We start from the raw sequence: 20,780 nt of genomic DNA on the forward strand, positions 1-20,780 counted from the left end.
GGAGGGGTTGTGGTGGTGATGGGGCACTTTCTTGGTGGGGCTCAGGGCCATTTCTGGCTGTGCCCACGGACTGTGTGTGGCTCTATGCTCAGAGTGGTTCCTGGTAGCACTTGAGGGACCCGTACGTGGTGATGGGAATTGAACTGGGGTAGCTGTATTGTGCCCTGAGAGATGATATGGTGGTGTAAGGTGTAGCCTTGCACACGACTGACCAGAGTTTGATCCCTGGCATCCCATCTGTTCCCCTGAGCACTGTAGGAGTAGTTTCTGAGTGCAGAGCCAGGAGCCAGCACTGCCACATGTGTCCCACAAACAAACAAACCAGAAAGAACTGGGGTCGCTGTATGCAAAGACCTTGCCCCCATTCTGTCCCTCTGACCCAGTACATGTTTGTATGCATCGGAAAAGAAGAAAAGTTCTCTCTTGGCTACCGAACAAGCAATCTGTATCTATGTATGCTGAAAGATACCCCTTTACTTTCCCTTTAAAGAATGTAAATTATTTTTAAAATAAAATGATTTAGATTATTAGTATTGGTGAACAGTGCTGTAGACTTTCAGTGAAGAATGTGACACTGTTCCATGTGGGTAGAGCCCCCCCCACAGGGCTTCCTCCCCTCCCCAGTGCCAGGTCCCACCAAACAGTTCCCTTTCTCATCCCTCCCACCTACACCCTTTCCCACTGGGTAGGTTTTCACAAGTTCACTTACTTGACTTATCCTTAGACTATGGGAAAGTGAAACCATCTGGCAAAATCCTTACTTGATTCACCTTAGCCTTGCTTTCCTAGCAAATTCTTCTCGAATACAATGACCCTGAAGAGCATGGCTGCACATCTAGAGTGGGCAACTTGCCAGTAGAGTTTTGTTGCAAATCAAGGCTCTTATAATTTTTGGGGGAGAGAGGGGGGACCATACCTGGCAATGCTCAGGGATCACTCCTGGTAGTGCTTGGGGATGGTAGTGATGCTGGGGATCAAACAGGGATCGGCTGCATGCAAAGCAACCACCTCAACCCCTGTACACTCTCTTTGTCCCTTTTTGGATTATTTGCTTGGAAGTATGACAGCAGGATTATCTATCTGGTGGTTTGAGCAGTTGATGTTTAAAGTCACATTAATAGAAGCCCAGGACAATGCTATCAGCCTTCTAGCTCCTAGAAGCTCCTTCTCTGAGCTACAAAAATAGCTGTAATGAATCGGGTTGGTGCTGAGAAGTCAGTTTATGTTTTCTAAGGGGTTTTAGATGCAGTAGCAAGCATCATGAAGTAGCATTGATGCCTCATGATCAGCGGACAGATTAGCAAAACCCTTTGCAGTTATATCAGAGACACAGATGTGCATCTTCCCCTTTAAGCTGAGGTTCTGTCCTGGACAAATCATCTGAAATATAAGAAAAAGTTTACTTGTCATTCATGAAGATGGTACCCAGCACTCTTTCTTGGAAGGCACTGACCATCACGGTGGATTATTGATGGCCGTGGTTTTCCTTGTTGTGCTTGTGAGACCTCTATTTTGCCTTCTCCTTCCCCATGTGGACGCACAGCTCTCCTTGTGATGCTGGTCTGTGACTGCATCCCTGAAGTGGCAGTGTTTGGACCCGCTTTATTGTCCCCTAGAGATCTCACACACACACACTGTGGCTGTGAGGAAGGGCGGGGGTCCCAGTGCTGGAGCTGTGGGGACTATGCTGGGTGCACAGAGGTGGCACTGGGCATCAGACTCTCAACCTCTTGCTTGCAGGGCGGGTACTCTTGGCCACTGAGTCATTCCCCTCAGTTTTGACTCTTGTCTCCGACCTTCCTCATAGGGCTCCGGAAGCTTGAAGGAGATGGAGGCATAAAGAGTGTAGGGACGGAGGGGGCGTGACTAACTGTTGGGGGCACTCTTGCCATCGCTGTCGGGGTGCGGGTCTCAGAACCTGTGCTAGGGAGTGGTTTGCACCCAGGTAACATCTGGTTTGCACCCAGGTACCATCTGTCTTTCTGGCCTTGTGACTCTTGACGGGTTACTGTCAAGGAAGTCTGCACTGATTTCTTGTCACTCAAGTCTAACCTCTCTGCTTGGTTTTCAGAGCCAGACGAGTGAGAGCCACCCTCTACGACAGTTCCATTTCACGTCCTGGCCGGACCACGGCGTCCCAGACACCACCGAGCTGCTCATCAACTTCCGGTTCCTGGTGCGCGACTACATGAAGCAGATCCCACCGGAGTCGCCAGTGCTGGTGCATTGCAGGTATGTGGGGGCACCCCCCATGTCCTGTGAGAGCCAGGTCAAGGAGGGCCTGTACAGGCACTAACTCAAGAAAAGTCTGGAGCAGGGACTCTGGGATTATGCCCTGAGAGATGAAATGGGAGTGGGGCCACCCTCCACTAGCCTGTGGATAACGTTAGTCACTCACCTGATTGTTTTTCAACTATTATTATTATTATTGCATTTTGTTTAGAGGCCATACCTGGTGATGCTCAGGGCTTACTTACTCCTGGCTTTGTGCTCTTGGATCACTCTTGGCAGTGGCAGTTCTGGGGGCACCATATTTGACACCAGGAATCAGACCGGGGTCGTCTGCATGCAAGGCAATGCCCTACCCACTGCATTATTATTGCTCTGGCCCTAATATATTTTCCCTTTTGCTTTATGCACCACACCCACCTGTGCTCAGGGCTAACTTCTGGCTCTGCTCAGGAGTTCACTGCTGGCGGGGTTAGGGGTCCATATAGGGTTCCAGGGATTGAATCCGGGTTGGGTGCACGCAAGGCAAGTGCCCGATCTGCAGCACTCTTACCACTTCCCTCAGTCCCCCATTTTTTCCTTACTGACCACATTTCCTCTTAAAGTAATTTCATCTTAAGGAAACAGAATAGCAGCAATATATTAAATTATAAGAGGCAGACTTTCGGCCTCAGCTTTTTCTTGTATACAGTACATTACAGATAGACGCAAAGTCTCTGATCCTAGGCTCCTTCTTCTAAGGGTAAATGTCCTACCCCTGCCCTGGCCTGCTGCTGCATTCATGGGGCCTGAATGTTTCTCAGTGGTGGTAAGGAAGATGAAGCTGTGGTCAGATTTTGTGATCCCTACACTGTTCTGCAGTCTGCTTTCTTTCTTTCTTTTTTTTCCTTGGTTTTTGGGTCACATCTGGCGATGCTGAGGGGTTACTCCTGGCTCTGCACTCAGGAATTACTCCTGGCGGTGTTCAGGGGGCCATATGGGATGCTGGGAATCGAACCCGGGTCGGTCGCGTGCAAGGCAAACACCCTACCCGCTGTGCTATCGCTCCAGCCCCAGCAGTCTGCTTTCTTTATCCAACATTTTGATCTGTGACTTAAGTGGTCCCATGTAGCTCTTATTCATTTCACTTTTTTAAAAACGTTTGTGTTAGGAGCCAAAGAGATAGTACGACATCTATACAATGGAATACTATGCAGCTGTTAGAAAAAAGGAGGTCAAGAATTTTGTAGTTAAGTGGATGGGCATGAAAAGTTTCATGCTGAGTGAAATGAGTCAGAAAGAGAGAGACAGACATAGAAAGATTGCACTCATCTATGGTATATAGAATAACAGAGTGGGAGACTAACACCCAAGAACTGTAGAAATAAGTACCAGGAGATTGACTCCATGGCTTCGAGGCTGGCCTCACGTTCCGGGGAAAGGGCAACTCAGAGAAGTGATCACCAACTATATTGTAGTCGAAGGCCATGTGGGGGAAGGGAGTTGCGGGCTGAATGAGGGCTAGAGACTGAGCACAGCGGCCACTCAACACCTTTATTGCAAACCACAACAGCTAATTAGAGGGAGAGAACAGAAAGGAATGCCCTGCCACAGTGGCAGGGTGGGGTGGGGGGAGATGGGATTGGGGAGGGTGGGAGGGACGCTGGGTTTACGGGTGGTGGAGAATGGGCACTGGTGAAGGGATGGGGTCCCGAACTTTGTATGAGGGAAGTATAAGCACAAAAGTGTATAAATCTGTAACTGTACCCTCACGGTGATTCTCTAATTAAAAATAAATAAATTAAAAAACAAACAAACAAAAAAACAAAGAGATAGTACGAGAGTAAAGCTCTTGCCTTGCACCTGGCCTACCTTGGTTTTATCCTGGATCCTGCACAGGTTCCGCTGAGCACTGCCACGGGTAACCCCTGAGCCCAGAGCTAGGCGTGAGTCCTGAGCAGAGAGCCAGGGGTGGGCTCCGAGCACTGCTGTGGTAAACCATCTTTGCTCCCAATGTTTCTTACATAACAAAAAATTGTGTATAGTTAATGTGTACAACTTGATGAGACTGGAGAGAAGTGGGTAGATCTGAAGCCATTCTTGCAATCTATTGGACCAAATAAAGTTTTCTTAGTGTAATTTGTTTAATTTCTGGCTTTAGTGATATTCAGTGACTTTAATATTTAGTGATATTTAGCACTCCTTAGTCTGAGTGCTGAAGGTGTTTCTTACCTGGCCTGTACAGAACAAATAGAAATTAGCATGAAAGCGGTGGGAATTGATTTAGGACAGAGGAAAGGAGGGGCTTTGTTGCACATGGGAAATTCATCGAGGCCCGTGGTTATGTCGATAACTTCAAAGGGATCGAGACTCAAGCCAACCTGTCAAGGTCTTGATTCTGTGGTATTTGAGTCAAAGGGTTTGGGCTCTGTCCCTCGCTAGTGAGGTCTGACTTGCTGAGGTTTCAGTGGACCAGATGCTGAATGATGCTGGGCGTTCCATAGCCTCCATGCCTGAGAGCAAGATGCAGGTACAAGTGGGGACAGGGAGCGTCTCGCAGAGGAAGAGACCCCTCGTGATGTGCTCCTTACCCCCTTTCTCTAGTGCCGGCGTCGGACGGACAGGCACCTTCATTGCCATCGACCGTCTCATCTATCAGATAGAGAACGAGAACACTGTGGACGTGTACGGGATTGTGTACGACCTTCGCATGCACAGGCCGTTAATGGTGCAGACAGAGGTGAGTTGGCTTGTGTCAGAGAACCCCTCTCCCTGTCCTCCATCCACCCCTCCTGCCATCTCTCTTTCTCTGCCTACTTACCTGTCATCACCTGACTGCATCTACCATATTCCTTTAATCTGTTTTTATGTGTCTGTCTCCTCTGCCATTTGTACCTGTATCACCTAATTGACTACCTATTGGTCTACCTCTGTTGTCTGTCTGTCCATCGTCTATCTACCTCAGTATTTGTCTCTCTGGCCCCACTGTCCTCTTGTATTTATTCCTTCCCTTCACTTTTCAAAGCTTGAATCAGGGGTCGGAGTGATAGCACAGTGGGTAAGGCGTTTGCCTTGCACTCAGCCGACCCGGGTTCGATCTCCGGCATCCCATATGGTCCCTCAAGCACTGCCAGGAGTAATTCCTGAGTGCAAAGCCAGGAGTAACCCCTGAGAATCGCTGGGTGTGACCCAAAAAGCAAAAAAAAAAAAAAAAAAAAAATCAAAGCTTGAATCGCATTGCTTGGGTTAAAGTGTTTGCCCTTCTAGCTGTGCTCCCAGCTCTTTCTGGCTCTTGACTGCCGCATCAGACTGAATGTCTTTACGATCCTAACCTAAAATTTGGGATGGAAATACCAGATTTTGGGATGGTGACCTGGAACTGTTGATGCTCGAAGTGGAGTTTCAAACATCCATGCTATCAGATGATGCGTTTCCTTCCTGCTGTGGGCCCATTAAGAAAAACATAACAGACAAACCCCAAAACCAAAAACAAACTGGAGCCAGTCTCTGAGTCTCTGTAGTTTGCTTTCTGGGTTTTCAACTCATAAAACGAATATTTTCCCTTGTTCCAGTGAAGGTCTGGCTGTCCTTGTAATGACCTAAGGACGAAAGGGACTTGGCACATTCTCAGGATATGAAATAACCTTTCTCTGCCTTAAGCCTTAGCCTTTTTTCACCTTGCCCATAAATGTTGCAGGATCTTATTGTGACAGCTCTGGCAGGTGGCTGGAAAATGGAGAAAAATCGGTATTAATATGTACCACATGTAAGGCTGTTGGATTTGGCTTTCTCTGAAATGTTTTTCAGGCCCGTCCTCAGCAAACATACTGGGAAATGCTGCCTCCCCCCCCCCCCCCAAACCATGGGGGTGAATGTGCTTGACCAGGGACGGAACAGAATATTAACTCTGTGGCAGCTGTCGCGCTGGGCCGATTTAGAACTCCATGAATATGTGCTTTGTTTTTAAGTCTAGCAGGGAATGTTCTAGAGGCCTGGGTACATTGTGTGCTTTGGGGTGAGCTGTGCGGGTGGAGTGGAAAGAGTGAAGTTCACTTTCCAAGCCGGTCAGGCGTCTTTCCATCCGAGCCAGGCGTAGAGTGAAGCACTCATCTTTTTAAAAAAAATAATTCATTAATTTTATTGAACCACTGCTCCAGTTCAGGACTGGAGCCATAGCACAGCAGGTTGGGCGTTTGCCTTACACATGTGGTCGACCCGGGTTTGATTCCTCCATCCCTCTCAGAGAGCCTGGCAAGCTACTGAGAGTATCCCGCCTGCACGGCAGAGCCTGGCAAGCTACCCGTGGTGTATTGGATATGCCAAAAACAGTAACAACAAGTCTCACGATGGAGATGTTACTGGTGCCCGCTCGAGCAAATCGATGAACAATGGGATGACGGTGCTACAGTGCTATTGAACCACCATGAGATACAGTTACTAAGCTTTCATGTTTGAGATTGAGTCATACAATGATTGAACACCCATCCCTCCACCAGTACAAACTTTCCACCACCAGTGTCCCCAGTATCCCTCCCCCACCCTGTTCCAGTCCTCACGCTGCCTCTGTGGCAGACAATTTCCCCAGTGCTCTCTCTCTACTTTTGGGCATTAAGTTTTGCTCGAATTCTCCCACCACCATTCAAGCCTGCCTTCCAGGGGCAGATGCTAGATCATTTATTTTCCATTGCTTGTTTTGCATATCATGAGGGGTCATGCAGCCTCTTTGGAGAAACACAATTTTTTTTTTTTTGTGGTAAAGGGTAAGCAAAACCCGGCAGTGCCCAGGGGTGACTCCTAGCTCTGTGCTCAGGAATCACTCCTGGAAGTGCTTAGGGGACCGTGTGGGGTGCTGGGCATTGAAGCTGGGTCAGCCGCCTGCAAGGCAACTGCCCTCTCTGCTGTGCTATCTCCTCAGACCTGTAAACACAGACATCTTATATCTGCCCGCACATCTTTCCTCACCCCCCTTCACCTTTAAAAAAATTATTTTGAAAGAGATATAAATTGTTCCTTTAAAAACTTAGGTATCAGGGAGATAACTCAAGTGATAGAGCATTTGCATGTGCCAGACCTTGAATTTGGTACGACTTGACTTGATCACTTGGAATCCCTCATACTGCTTTGTCCCCAAGCCCCACTGGCATCATTGGCGTGTAGACCTGGTGCCCCCCGAACACTGCCAAACTTGAGTTTTAAACTGTCCGACCGGAGCGGTTCTGGAATTGGTTCCCCCATCCCAGCATTACTGGTCACCCCTTGAAAAACCATGAATGGGGCTGGAGTGATAGCGTAGCAGAAAGGGCGTTTGCCTTCCACGCAGCCGACCTGGGTTCGATTCCCAGCATCCCAGATGGTCCCCTGAGCACTGCCAGAAGTTAATTTCTGAGTGCATGAGCCAGGAGTGCATTGCTGGGTGTGACCCAAAAGGTAAAAAAACAAAAACAAAAAAAAACCACCAAAAAACAACAAAACCATGAACGGCTGAGGTTATAGCTCAGTGGCAGCATATAAGCTTCCCCCGGGAGCCCTCACTTTGGCTCCTGGCACACACAAAACTGACCACCTGGGATTACAAAGAGCACTGGCTTTGTGCTGTTGTTGTTTTGGGGTTTGGGGATTACACCCAGCAGTGCTCAGGGCTTACTCCTGACTCTGTGCTCACTTCGGGAGGGCTCAGGTGACCATACGAAGAGCACTGTTTTTTTGTGCTGCTGTTGTTTTGGATTTGAGATTACACCCAGCTGCGCCCAGGGCTTAGTCCTGACTCTGTGCTCACTTCGGGAGGGCTCAGGTGACCATATGGGGTGCCAGGGATGAATCCTGCAGTCAGCGGGGTTCAAGGCAAGCTCCTTACCTGCTGTTCTATACCTCTCTGGCCCCATAAAGTGGTGGTTTGAAACCTCCGATTTCTAAGTATAAAAGTTTGAAAATTCACTGAGTTGAGTTTATTTCTCCTTTCTGTTTGTTCTTCGCTAGTCCCTCCCGTTCCCTGGAAGTAGCCAGTATTTAGAGTGCAGTTGTCTTTGTACATAGCTAATTTAAAACATGTACACACACAGACACACAATTTTTTTTTTTTAAATGGGATTTGCTCTGTGTCACTCTGCCCTGTGGATTTTCTTTCCTTTCCTAGTGTCGTTGATGTTTTGCTCAGCCGCCTGTTCCTCTGTTTTTCTTCTTTACTTGGCTTCCCACAAATTCTGACCTGCATACTTGAAGGCTGGTCCCCACTGGGCTTGTCTCTCCCCTGACCCCTCCCATCCCACCTGTCACCTCTTACTCTGCACCTCATCTCTGCCTGATTAGACTCTGAACTGAGTGTGCCCATGCATTATTTCCTTTCTGTCTTTCATACCTTCCCTCCCAGGTTCCTTTTTTTTTTTTTCTCCTGGGGGTAGGTTGGGGGGTGCTGGGAGGTGTGGAAGGGTGGCAGTTATTGATGATGGCATGTTGGTATCCGGTGGCATCTGAGTTCCCTGGAACGTGAATGTCCTTAACCCAGCATGGGCTAAGGGATGATGCTCTGATAGCTCTGGGGTTCACCGAGTTCTTTTATTCTCTCCCTTTTCCTTCCCCCTCCCCCATTTTTACTGGTGAACCCCGACTTACAATATGTTTCTGAGAGTTTCACGCATCCACCGTTCCATGCAATTTCCTCTCCCTTTCTGCACAGGACCAGTATGTATTCCTCAATCAGTGTGTTTTGGACATCATCCGGTCCCAGAAGGACTCCAAAGTCGACCTTATCTACCAGAACACCACTGCAATGACAATCTATGAAAACCTGGCGCCTGGGACCACATTTGGAAAGACGAACGGTTACATCGCCTGATTCCAAAGCAGAGTCCTTTGTTTGTTTTTGTTTTTTTTTTCTGACGTGAAGCAGAGCACCTCACCCGCAGCAAAGGAAGACGCCCCATGGGGACGTGTTTTTCTATGTCTAATATCTTAATTCTTTGTTCTGTTTTGTGCAAACTGATTTGCTGGAGTTGGAGCCGTGCCTGGCAAACATGACAAGGGAGAGTCGGGGGTCCTGAGGGGCTGTGGGCGGGCGGTGAGCGAGCCAGTGATTGCCCCATGCGATGAGGTTCACTTTGTTTTTTCGTTTCGTTTTGTTTTTGTTTTCTTGAGAATTACAGGAAACCAGGAAAAGTGAGCTATGATTTTCTTTTCTCCTTTTTCGAAACAGCTTTTTTTTTTTTTTTTAAAAAAAAGACTATTTTATATGATCACATGCTAAAGCCAGGATTGCTTTGGGTTGAATATATTTTCCGTATCAGAGGTCTATTTTTACCTACTGTATCTTGGAATCTAGCGGCTGGAGCTGGCATACTTGGGGAGGATTGTGGAGGGGCTGTGGGGAGAGATGATCTCCCGCCTGGGTTTTCTATTTGAACATGTGCCTTTTCTGAATTATGCTTCCACAGGCAAAACTCAGTAGAAATCTCTATTTTTGTACTGAATCTCGTAATTGGGATATGCGGACTATTTAAATGGTAGCTTAGTATCAGAGGTTCAGCCTCTTCCAAGACATTCCTGTTCTCCTTGGACTCAAGGAGGTTTCCCCACCCCTACACCCTCCTGTTGTGCTCTTCACCCCTGCCAGTTTCCTGCAAAGAATTTCTGTTGACCAGTTGTCAACCCCATTGGGTGAGTGAGAGTAGAAACCAAGTATCACCTTGAAATTTCTGGGGCAGGGGACAGGAGGCAAGCCCCTCTGTCCTCCCCAGTGATGTAACCTCTTTTTCTTGTCCCCACTGTTTTTTTTTTTCTCCCCTCATTTTTGTCTTTGGTAAGAAGGATTATTTAAAGGTGCAATATGTGACTTTTAGTGATCACGATGCTCTAGGTTTTTAGTGATGATTTACTCAGGTTGGCATTTTATGTGTGCGTGTGTGTGCGTGTGTGTGTGTCAGTGTCTGTGTCTGTGTGTCTCTGTGTGTAAAAGTGTGGCGATCTGTGAACACGGCAGTGTGACTCCCTCTTCCCCGCAAGTCTGTATCTGCAGTCAGTGATCCCTGCTGGCATCTACTGTATATAAATATACTAAATTCTCCAGTCATTCCTTTGAATTGAGGTGTACAAAGTTGGAATTTGTATCAAAGATGTAATTATTATTTTTAAGACCTCTTTTCAATCTACTGCTGCTGTAATTACTTTGATTTTTTTTTTAAATTGTAGAATAATTTTTTTGGGGGTGTGTGGGGGCTTCAGGTGTATATCCACCAAGAATTTCAGAATTTATGTGGATTTTATTTCATTGGTACATATCTGTAAACTGCTCCAGGCATTAACATGAAAGGATTTGTTTCTTTTTATTCTACATCCTGGCTCAGGTGATACTTTGAATTGTTGCGTCTATTCTCAAGTAGACAATGAAGTCGACAAGGTCTTATGAAGGACTGGCCAAGGCTGGGAGCTCCTGTGGCCGCTTCCGCAGCCAGAAATCCTGCTGTAAACTTGGGACTCCTGGAATGGGGTGCGGGGCTTCTCCTGTGGACCGTGGGCACCCTCTCCCCTCCTTGCTCCTTGGCTCACCCGCACTTTGATAACGGACTGGACATGCCCACGAGTATTTTAGGGTGGGAGGAGGGTGTGAACCAGGGTGGACAGAAAGCCCCGGGCTCAGTCCCAGGCTTTGTGCTGCCTTTGGTCCCACTCTTCCACTGAGGTACTGTGAGGAGGAACAGCAGGCACGGGGGTGTTGGTGGTGTCCTCTTTTGGGCGGAACCTTCCCTAGTGGAAATTGCACTTTTTTTGTCCCCCCCCTCATCCCGGCCCCCCCTCCACGAATCCTTTGCTCTCTTGGAGAGTAAGCGATTCATTCCGTCTCCAGACCAAAAGATAGAGGCAGTGGTGAGGCCGGGGTTCCATCTGAGGGGCCTGTGACTCTGGATCAGGGACGTGGCTTTGCCACAGAGAGCAGAGGGGATGTGACTGAGCATCCCTGGGGGCAGCGTGGCTGTGATGGGTTGGGGGGAGGCAGCGTGGGTGTGACTGGGTGGCCCCAGGGTGCAGAGAGAATGTGATTGGATGAGGGGAGGGGCAGGTGTGCAGGCATGGATGTGATTGGGTGTCTGTGGGATGGTGTGGCTGTGATTGGGCCTCCCCGTGATTGGGTGGGGAGAAGGGTAGAGGCGTGGATGTGATTGGATCTCCCTGGGTAGAGGTGTGGCTATGGTTGAGCGTCTCCAGGGGAGAGGCAGTGATTGGTCCGGGAGGCGTGCATGTGATTGGGCGTCTCCAGGGCAGAGTGGATGTGATTGGGCAGCTGCGCTCTGCCTGCACGTGATTGGCCGTTCCCCTCCATCCTTCGCATCTCTGCCTTCTCTCTGGCCCACCGCACTGCATGCACGTGGATCCCGTGTTCAGAATTCTCGGACCTGGCTGCCTCCCACCCCACTCCAGTTTGTCCAGGGGCCCTGGCGATGGATAGGTACCTCAGCGTCAGCTCCCTTATGGTTGCTATCCCCTCCTCCAGCCACCTCCCTGCCAGGGAGATGTTGGCTGGACCGTAGCAGGAGGGAGCAGAACCGGAGCCAGAGGTCTGATCACTCGCAGGTGCCCCATGCTTCTCTGCACCCGGGAGCGCAGAGTTGGGTCCCTACCCGTGGGGTGCTGAGGACACTGACTGGGAAGGGCAGGGCAGAGTTTGCGCAGCAAGGGCTAGGTGCAGGGTGGGGCATAGGATGGTGAGTTAGAGCTTCTGCCCCAGCTCCTCCCCGGGGCCAGCCCAGCAGACTCGGGGGGTACAGTGCTGCCTCCCTGCTTGGCTCTTCTGTCTGGAAGAGCAGTGGGGTGGGGGATGGGGGGCATGCTTTGTCAGTGAAAGAACGGAAGACTCGTGGCCAGTTGGTTCGGGGAGTTTGGCGTGGTGCCTGCTCCTCCCCAGAACCAGGACCCTTCGTGTCCCAAATGAAATCCTGTGATGACAGGCACCAGGGGAAAATGACATTTAGGGCCGGTCCCTGGGCTCACGCTGGGATCTTCAGCTGGACTTTGACCTGACCCAGCGCCATTGGAGACTGGGACTCCTGCGGGTGGGTGGGTGGGAATTGATGAAGGAGGTGACATTTGCGTTTCATCTGGGATGAAAAGGCCAGTGGCCCCTTGGTGGCCCCAGAATCCAAAGTTGGGAGTTTGCATTTGCATACCCCGAGGTTGGTGGATGTGTAGGCGCCTGCCAAGTGGTCCACACACTGTGGTCCCCCGTCCCTCACCTTCACTCCCGGGTGGCTGAGGGGCACACACGACAAGGATGTGTTGATGTGGACTTTAAAACTGTAATTTTCTTGTAACTATTTTGGAATGATGCATATTTCTAATGTTTGGTATACTTGTACAGAGTATTGCTGTTGGTTGCTTTTTTTGGTTTGTTTTCTAAGGAAAAAAATGGCCTGAAAAAAATTTTTAAAAAAGACTTACAAATACCAAATACAAAAAAAAAAAAAGTCAACACTCTGTCTCTGCGATGGTTTCTTTTCTTTCCTTCCCTCCTTCCTTTACCCAGTAGCCGGCTGGGTCGGGCCGCCTTAATTTCATCTTCACAGACACCTGCCCCTTGGGACAGCACCCACCTTGCTTTGATTTATTCGGCTTCCTGTGACATGTGCAGCAGACTGGGGGTGCCTTCGGGACTGGAGGGATGGGGTTAGCAGGGATGGGGTGGGGGTGCTTCAAACACAGGAATTTGTTTCCTCGTCGCTCTCTGACCCAGTTCTGAGACCCACGAGCGGTGAGGTGGGCTTTGCCACCCGCCCTCCCCGAGGTGGGTGGATGGTGTCATGTCTGCCCCAATATCTATGACATCCCATGAAACCCCAGCTAGGGCCCAGGGAGAAAGTGCAGGGACCCAGATTTGATCCCCTGAAGTTTTGCCTCTGCCCCCACCTCCAGCCCGTCTCCCCTGCATGGAAACATCTGGCTTCTTGGCCACATATTGCTAGAAGTGGTCCCCAGGTTCCCTGAAAACTTCTTGGGTGGCCCTCCTACATCCAAAAAAAAGTCCCCACTCAGTGCATCAACCCACCCCAATAACCTCATTAGACCCAGATTCTCACTTTAAGGATGATCTGTCTCTGATCATGTGATGAGGTTATTAGGGTAAGGATTTTATGATTTTTATTTTGGAGGGGGGGGAATGAAATCGAGCCTCAGGGGTGCTGTCAGGGAAATAAGGTGATTTGAAGATGGGAACTTGCAGCGCCCTCCCCCCTGCCCCCACATTTCATGTGCTGGAGGAGGGAGTGCCTTGGGGTCACAGCTACGAAGATGCAGCCAGGTGCCAAAGGGGTCAGAGGCTTTTTGATGGCAGATTTGGGGAATCGCGGGGCTGCTAAGGGAGTGTGGCAGTGTGGGATCATCTCTGAGACGGCGCTGCTCTCCCTTTTGTCTGGATGCAGACTCAGATGATTTTGTGTGGACGTCTCTCTCAGCCCTCTGGCCTGAGACAAATATGAAGCCCACCCACAGCCATGTGCAGCGTTCCTGTACGTCCTGCCCAGGGCCACTCAGTGGGCCCAGGGTTCCAGGGTGGAAGAAGGATGCACATTTAGTCAGCACTGACATTCAGGGTCAGGTTAACTTTTACTAATCACAATTAGTAGAGGGGCGGGGCTGGAGGGTGTCTGTACAATTGTGAGCCAAATAAGGCAGCATCCCACATCATGGGTCTAGGGGACAGTGGACAAGGAATCAGACATATGTCTGTGGCCCAGGATCCCCGCAGAGAGCAGGTGGGCGGCTGGCCCAGGCTCTCTGGCCAGGACCAGACACTGGTGTGTCTATCTGTAGCCATGGGGCGCTGAGCTGGCGGAGGCCTAGATCAGGGCCTGGCAAATGGTGGGGAACCTGCCAGACGCTTGCTCAGTTAGCACTGGTTTGGGAATTAGACAGAACGAGGCCTGGGAACATAAAATGATACCCTCCTGCTTTCCTGCCCAAAGTTCAGGCCAAGTGTCTGCCTTTTTTTTTTTTTTTTTTTTTTTTTTGCTTTTTGGGCCACACCTGGTGATGCACAGGAGTTACTCCTGGCTCTGCACTCAGGAATTACTCCTTGTGGTGCTCAGGGGACCATGTGGGATGCTGGGAATCGAACCCAGGTTGGCCACGTGCAAGGCAAACGCCCTACCCGCTGTGCTATCGCTCCAGTCTGCGTCTACCATATATATATATATTTTGGGCAAGTGGATGTGGGCAGAAAGGGCCTCTCACGTTTAGAACTGAGATGGGAAGGGATGCCCCACTTCCTCTCCCCCCAGTCTGTTCACCCTCTTAGCCTGCAAGCATACTTCCAAAGCCCCTGGGGCAGCCTGGGCCCCAGCGGGAACAACTGTGCAGCTTGGCCTACCGGGACCCCCAATCCCTCCACCCGGAAGCAGACACCCCCAGCTCAGCTGCACGGCCAGAACCTGATTTGTGCCCCACATTTTCCCCAGCCCTCCCATCTATACTGGGGTACAGTTGTGAGCCAAATAGGCATCATCACCATGATGATTGTAAGGGTCGAGGGAGCACATTCTCGCAGACGTCCCAGCTGTTCTGGGGTCCTGCAGGGCTGAGTGCGGAAGATGCTCGGATCAGCCCCATCGTTCAATCCAGGCGGGTGAAGGCAGATGCAGCCCCAGTCGGCTGCAGGCGGCTGGGGGCGGCTGTTCTGGATAATGCCACCAGATGGCACCAGCGCGCCGGGAGGAGGCCGCCAGCCTTAGCCGGCGGCCGCGGCGCTGCGCCGGGGAAGGGAAGAGGGAGGCGGGGACGGGGACAGTTCCAGGTGCTTCTGAGGTTAGGTGGGACTGCAGCTTCCCAGTAGCTTTCTTTTTTTTTTTTTCTTTTATAACACTACAAAATTAATTTTTTTATTTTTAAAGGAATCACCATGATGTGCAGTTACAAAGTTAGAAATTTTGTGATTATGTTTCAGTCATAAAATGATTGAGTACTCATCCCTCCACCAGTCAAAAAAAATTTTTTTAAATAAGACCCTATTACATTGATTTTTTTTAAGATAAAACATCTAAGGCATGATCCATAAAAGAGAAAATGTACAAACTTAATTAAAATTAAAATCTGCTACTTAATATCAGGATAATGGGAAGATAAGCTGCCACCTGGTACGAAATATTTGCAAAAGACTGATAATTTTCAAATTCAAAATACAAAGCTCTTAAAATTTAGTATTAAGGAAACAGTCTGACTAAAAAATAGACTAAAGACCTTAACAGGTACATCATTAAAAAGGTATAGATGGAAAATAATCACACGAAACGACATTCTATATCATAGTCCCTTAGCTAAATGCAAAGTAGAACAAGATACCTATTAGAATAACAAAAATCTGGGGGCTGGAGAGATAGCACAGCGGGTAGGGCGTTTGCCTTGCACGCGGCCGACCCGGGTTCAAATCCCAGCATCCCATATGGTCCCCTGAGCACGGCCAGGGGTAATTCCTGAGTGCAGAGCCAGGAGTAACCCCTGTGCATCGCCAGGTGTGACCCAAAAAGCCAAAAAAAAAAAAAGAATAACAAAAATCTGAAATATTGATAACACCAGATGCTGACAAAGATGAAGAACAGAAACTCTTATTCATTGCTAGAGTAAATGCCACTGTGGAACATTTAAGAGTGAAATCTAATGTAAACTGTGACTTGCCAAGGGAACTAATAAGTTTTTAACAAACGTACCATTATAATGATGTAATAATGGAGGAGGCAGTGCATTTGGAGAGAGAGAGGGATTCCAGGTAACTCAAACATTTGAATTAGAATACTTTGTTTTTATTATGAGTACCTGTTTTTGATAACTAAAGACTTCCATAGTGAGTTTTCATGTCTAGAACAAAAGGCAAAAAGTGAAAATAAGCTTCTAAACCACAAACTGCATTGCACAGTCTGTGTATTTATCAGTTAATTCCTGCTATCTCTATATTTCTGTGCTTTTTTTTTTTTTTTTGGAGGGCTCCTTCAGGCGGCCCCAGTCATTTTCTATCTCTCGTGCAATCCCAGAAGAGACCCACATCTTGAGGAACTGAACTTCCCGGAGATGCAGATTCTCCACTTGGCGAAGCCCCAGCCCAGGGCCAAGCTCACAGGAGTCGGAAGCATCCTACCTCTAGATCACAGCGTCTCTCTGGGGGCCGGAGGGTGGGGTCCAATCAGGCCTCACAATCCAAAGCTGTGGCTCTACCTCTGAGCCACTCTCCCTGCCCTAAGAACAGCTTTGTTATTGTTGAGGTATTTTTTTGGGGGAGTCTCCCATAAATGCTCCTCCCATCTGTGGCTCTGCGCTCAGGAGTAACCCCTGGAGGTGCTAAGGGGACCGTATGCAGTGAATTTGAACCAGGGTCATGGAGGATGTAACTGCATGCAAGGGAAACCCCTCACCTCCTGTACTATCTCTCCAGCCCCTAGGCTAGGTTTTTAAAACTACTTACTGTGGGGCTGGAGAGATCGTTCAACAGGCTGAGCGCATGCTTTGGATGCAGGTGGCTGGGGTTCAATCTCCAAGCCCCCCCACCCCAGCAACCCCAGAGCACAGAGCCAGGAGGGTGCACCCTGAAAATGAGCGGAACCAAACCATTCTTTGCTAAACACTCCATACACAGCGTTATGAGAGATAACAAATGCACAATTCAGGATGCATCACTGGCTGATTAAAAAAAAAAGTTTTAGCCACCCCGATTTGCACTTTTATTTTTTTTTTATTTTATTTTATTTTTTTTTTTTGCTTTTTGGGTCACACCTGGCGATGCACAGGGGTTACTCCTGGCTCTGCACTCAGGAATTACCCCTGGCGGTGCTCAGGGGACCATATGGGATGCTGGGATTCGAACCCGGGTTGGCCGCGTGCAAGGCAAACGCCCTACCCGCTGTGCTATCACTCCAGCCCCTGATTTGCACTTTTATCATATGTCAGGGGTAGGGATGCGTGCGTACCTCACTCCAGCCCTAGGTCCCCCCTGCCATAGTGCCTGTCTCTGGCTGCCCTGCTTTTGTATTGGTGGAGGCACAGAGTTGCTTCCGAGCAGATGTCTGTGCGGGGACACATCTCAGGGGATGCTGAAGGATGGAGGTCTTTCCCACGGCCGACTCACAAGTGCTTCTTCCCAGGCTAGGTGCAGTGACCATAAAGTGCCAGGACTGAGGCTCCCCACTAACCCCCGCCCACAACCTGCTTCTGGTTTCAGAGGTTCGGGGTGGAGGAGCATTGTTTGGGGGTCCAGTGATCATGCAAAAAAGAATATGAAGGTTCCCAGGAGGGAGCTCACGGGGTGGGGGGAACGGGGGTGGTGGTGATGGGGTGCTGGTGTAGGAAAGGGAGTGGATTCGTGTGGGGATGTCGGTCCAGTACTGGGGCTGGCTGGTGTAGGCATCTTGATCTAGTGCAGTTACCAGGCCCCTGAGGCTGTCCCCTCCCCACATCCCGAGGCAGCTGTCTTGGAACACTGTGATCTCGGAATTGCAGTTACGCATCTGAGGATGAGCAAAGAGAACCAGGACCGTGGGGCTGGCGTGATGGTACAGTGGGTAGGGTGCTTGCTTGGCATGTGGCTGACCCAGGCCTTGTCCCTGGCATCCCACATGATCCCGTGCACCTCCCGGAGTGATTCCTGTGTGCTGAGCTAGGAGTAACCTGCCAAGTATGGCTGAGCATAGCCTCCCCAAACAAAAACAACAAAAACAAAACCAAAATCCATCAACTCTCCTACCCCTCTCCCTCTAACCCAGAACCAGGGACCATGGAGCTCAAGTGCAGAGTCTCCTCATACATGGCCGGAGTCCAGACCTCCATCAGCAGCTGACCCGTTCCACAATATCCAGCCCATAGTCCTGGATTTTGCAGACCCAGTTATATGTGAGCAAAGGCAATGCCCAGTCAGGCTTTTAATTCCTTTCTTCCCACGTGACTCTTTTTTTTGGGGGGGTGTGTGTTGAGAGGTGGGTTACACTCGCTGGGTCTCAGGGCCTATTCCTGGCTCTGTGCTCAGGAGTGACCCTTGACAGTTTTCCGGGAACCATCTACCGAGCTGGAAATGGAACCAGGAGTGCCACATGCAAGGCCGGCGCCTTGCATCCTGTACTATCTCTCTGGCCCTCCCCAGGGTGTTTAGAGGCGCGAGTCCTTTGGAGCGAGTGTCTCTCAGTTCAGGACGGAGGATGGGGTCTTCCAAGAGAGATATATTTTGTGAGAGATAATGGAGCTCTGCTATGAGGACAGGTGTGGCGTTCAGCCATGAGGAGGGAAAATCAAATATGGGGCTGAATGTATTATTAGTTTTGTTTTGTTTTGATTGGGGGCCATATCTCGTTGTGCTCAGGGCTCACTCCTGGAGGTACCTGGGGGGATCATATGCAGTTCTGGGGCTCAAACCAGGACGGGCTGTGTGCAGGTCGGTGCCATAACCTTTCTGCCATCTCCCTGGCCCAACCATGAGGTCTCTTTCAGATGGGAAAACAGATGGTGTGAGTGGGTGAGGGGACTGATGCTACTACGATAGGCATATCTCACTGGCTGACACCCGTGCCACAGTTTAGTGTAGCTGGCACCTTGCAAGAGTCTGGCTGGGTGAGGGTTCCAGATCAAGGTCATCAGAGCAGCTGGGAGACGAGGCAGAGGACAGTGTTTGGGAGGCTTCTGTTGGCCAGCTCGGGAAGTGGCACATGACTTCCAGCCTCAGAGTAGGGAAACATCACTCAGCTGAGTATCCAGGAGGAAGAAAGACACAGTGACTGTTGGTGGGGACTGGCACTCTGTGGTGACATGCTGATTGGACCCATGGCTAAGGTGGGTATCACGGTGCCTGGCCCTAGGTAGAGAGTCTCTAAATGGTGGCTTTCTCCTCCCTCCCCATACTTCTTGTCGGGGGAAGGAGTTGACAGAAGGAAAAGGCCTTCCTGCACCCACACAGTGACCCAGGCGCTTTGAAATGGCTTGTTTCACCGACCTAATGGGTCCACTGGGAGGTGACCCTGGCTTGGGCTCACAGCCCGGACACTTTGTGGGGCCGGGTCTTCCCAGCCTCCAATCAGGCCTTTAATTACTTTCCCAACCTCTCTGGAGGTAGAAAGAATTCTCAGTCAGCTCCGAAGGGTCTCTCAGGGCTGACACTAATTTGCTTCTTTGCAAACTTTCCCTCACACTTTAACCTGGCTCCTTAGAGTATAATTAGTCTCCACAGGTTGTCCTGGTGCCAGCAAGCCTGGGGCTGGGTCCCCAGTGAAAGCAGAGACCTGACTGATCAGCCAAGGCTCAGGAGAGACAACTAATTGGCTCTTTCACCTCCCCTGATGATCACTTAGCAGCAGAGAACTTTTCCTACCGAGTGGGAAGCGGCCAGTATCTAGTCCATGGGGGGGGGGGGGTGGCGGTGAGTGCATTTTGGGCAGGCAAACTCCGTGGAATTGGCCTAGGAAGGCACTTGGCCAGCAGACAAGCAGGCAAGCAAGCGAGCAAGCAGGAGCGAACAAGCAGAAAACAATGAAAAGCAAACTGCCCCCTGACATGCCCCAAATGGTCAACAAATTCCAAGATAAACGTAGACACTCTTAAAACAAAAAATACAAAAAAAAAAAAAGAAACGTAGACACTCAAATATATGTATATATGTGTGTGTGTGTACATATACTATATACACACATAGTATATATACGTATACATGTGTATACACATATAGTATATGTACACACACACAAATACTTTTTGGTGGGTTTGAGCCACACCCAGTGGTGCTCGGTTGCCCCCAGGTCAGTGCTTTTGGTCTTCCTTCCCAGTACTTGGGGGACCGTATGGTGCCGGGGATCAGACTGGGACCTGCTGTGTGGAATGCCTGTATTCATGTCAGACAACATTAAAGTATCACTAGAAACAGAATATTTTATGATGACAAAAGGGCAACTCATCAGGAAGATTTAATGATCATACAGCAAATATAAACTTAGCAACAGAGCTCCAAGGTACTAAAAACAAAAAGCAAAGAGAACTGAAGGGAGAAATAGACATTTCAATAATAATAATAATAATAATAATAATGATAAAAGTCGGTTGGGGGGCTGGAGCGATAGCAGAGCGGGTAGGGCGTTTGCCTTGCACGCGGCCGGCCGACCCGGGTTCGATTCCCAGCATCCCATATGATCCCCTGAGCACCGCCAGGGGGAATTCCTGAGTGCAGAGCCAAGGAGTAACCCCTGTGCATCGCTAGGTGTGACCCAAAAAGCAAAAAAAATCGGATGGGTCACTATTCATAAGGGATAGAAAAACGAGGCCAAACCCTGGGATATAGAAAACGATGTCATGGGACTGAACAAAACCCACTCAGTTCCTTTACAACATTCTCTACACCAGCGGCAGGGAAGAGAATTGCTCAGCGCGTTATCATGTCACATAGCCACGCAGTGAGGGCCAAGGGGAAGTGTAGGGGGAGCTCCGGGGCGAGTCTGCTTTCCCAACGCAGACGCCAATATTTCCAACATAGCTTTTCCTTCTCCACGCTACCCCAAACCCTGCTGAAAACCTGAGCAGAGTAGGATGCTACGATCATAAGACAAGCATGAGGACTGCCGAGAATCTGAGAGGAA

At 49.6% G+C, this 20,780-nt stretch overlaps 1 protein-coding gene across 1 annotated transcript in view; it reads left to right on the forward strand.

Moving 5' to 3' along the window:
• PTPRJ (protein tyrosine phosphatase receptor type J) overlaps positions 1–10,531 on the forward strand; it is a 172,371-nt gene extending 161,840 nt beyond the window's left edge. The window contains 3 exon segments of the mRNA XM_055141437.1: positions 2,072–2,232; positions 4,813–4,948; positions 8,882–10,531. Of these exon segments, the coding sequence (XP_054997412.1) occupies positions 2,072–2,232; positions 4,813–4,948; positions 8,882–9,040 (456 nt within the window). The 3' untranslated portion in view covers positions 9,041–10,531.
• The last annotated feature ends 10,249 nt before the right edge of the window (positions 10,532–20,780 follow it).

The sequence above is a fragment of the Sorex araneus genome, chromosome 6 (assembly GCF_027595985.1).
Source record: "Sorex araneus isolate mSorAra2 chromosome 6, mSorAra2.pri, whole genome shotgun sequence".
NCBI classification, from domain to species: domain Eukaryota; kingdom Metazoa; phylum Chordata; class Mammalia; order Eulipotyphla; family Soricidae; genus Sorex; species Sorex araneus.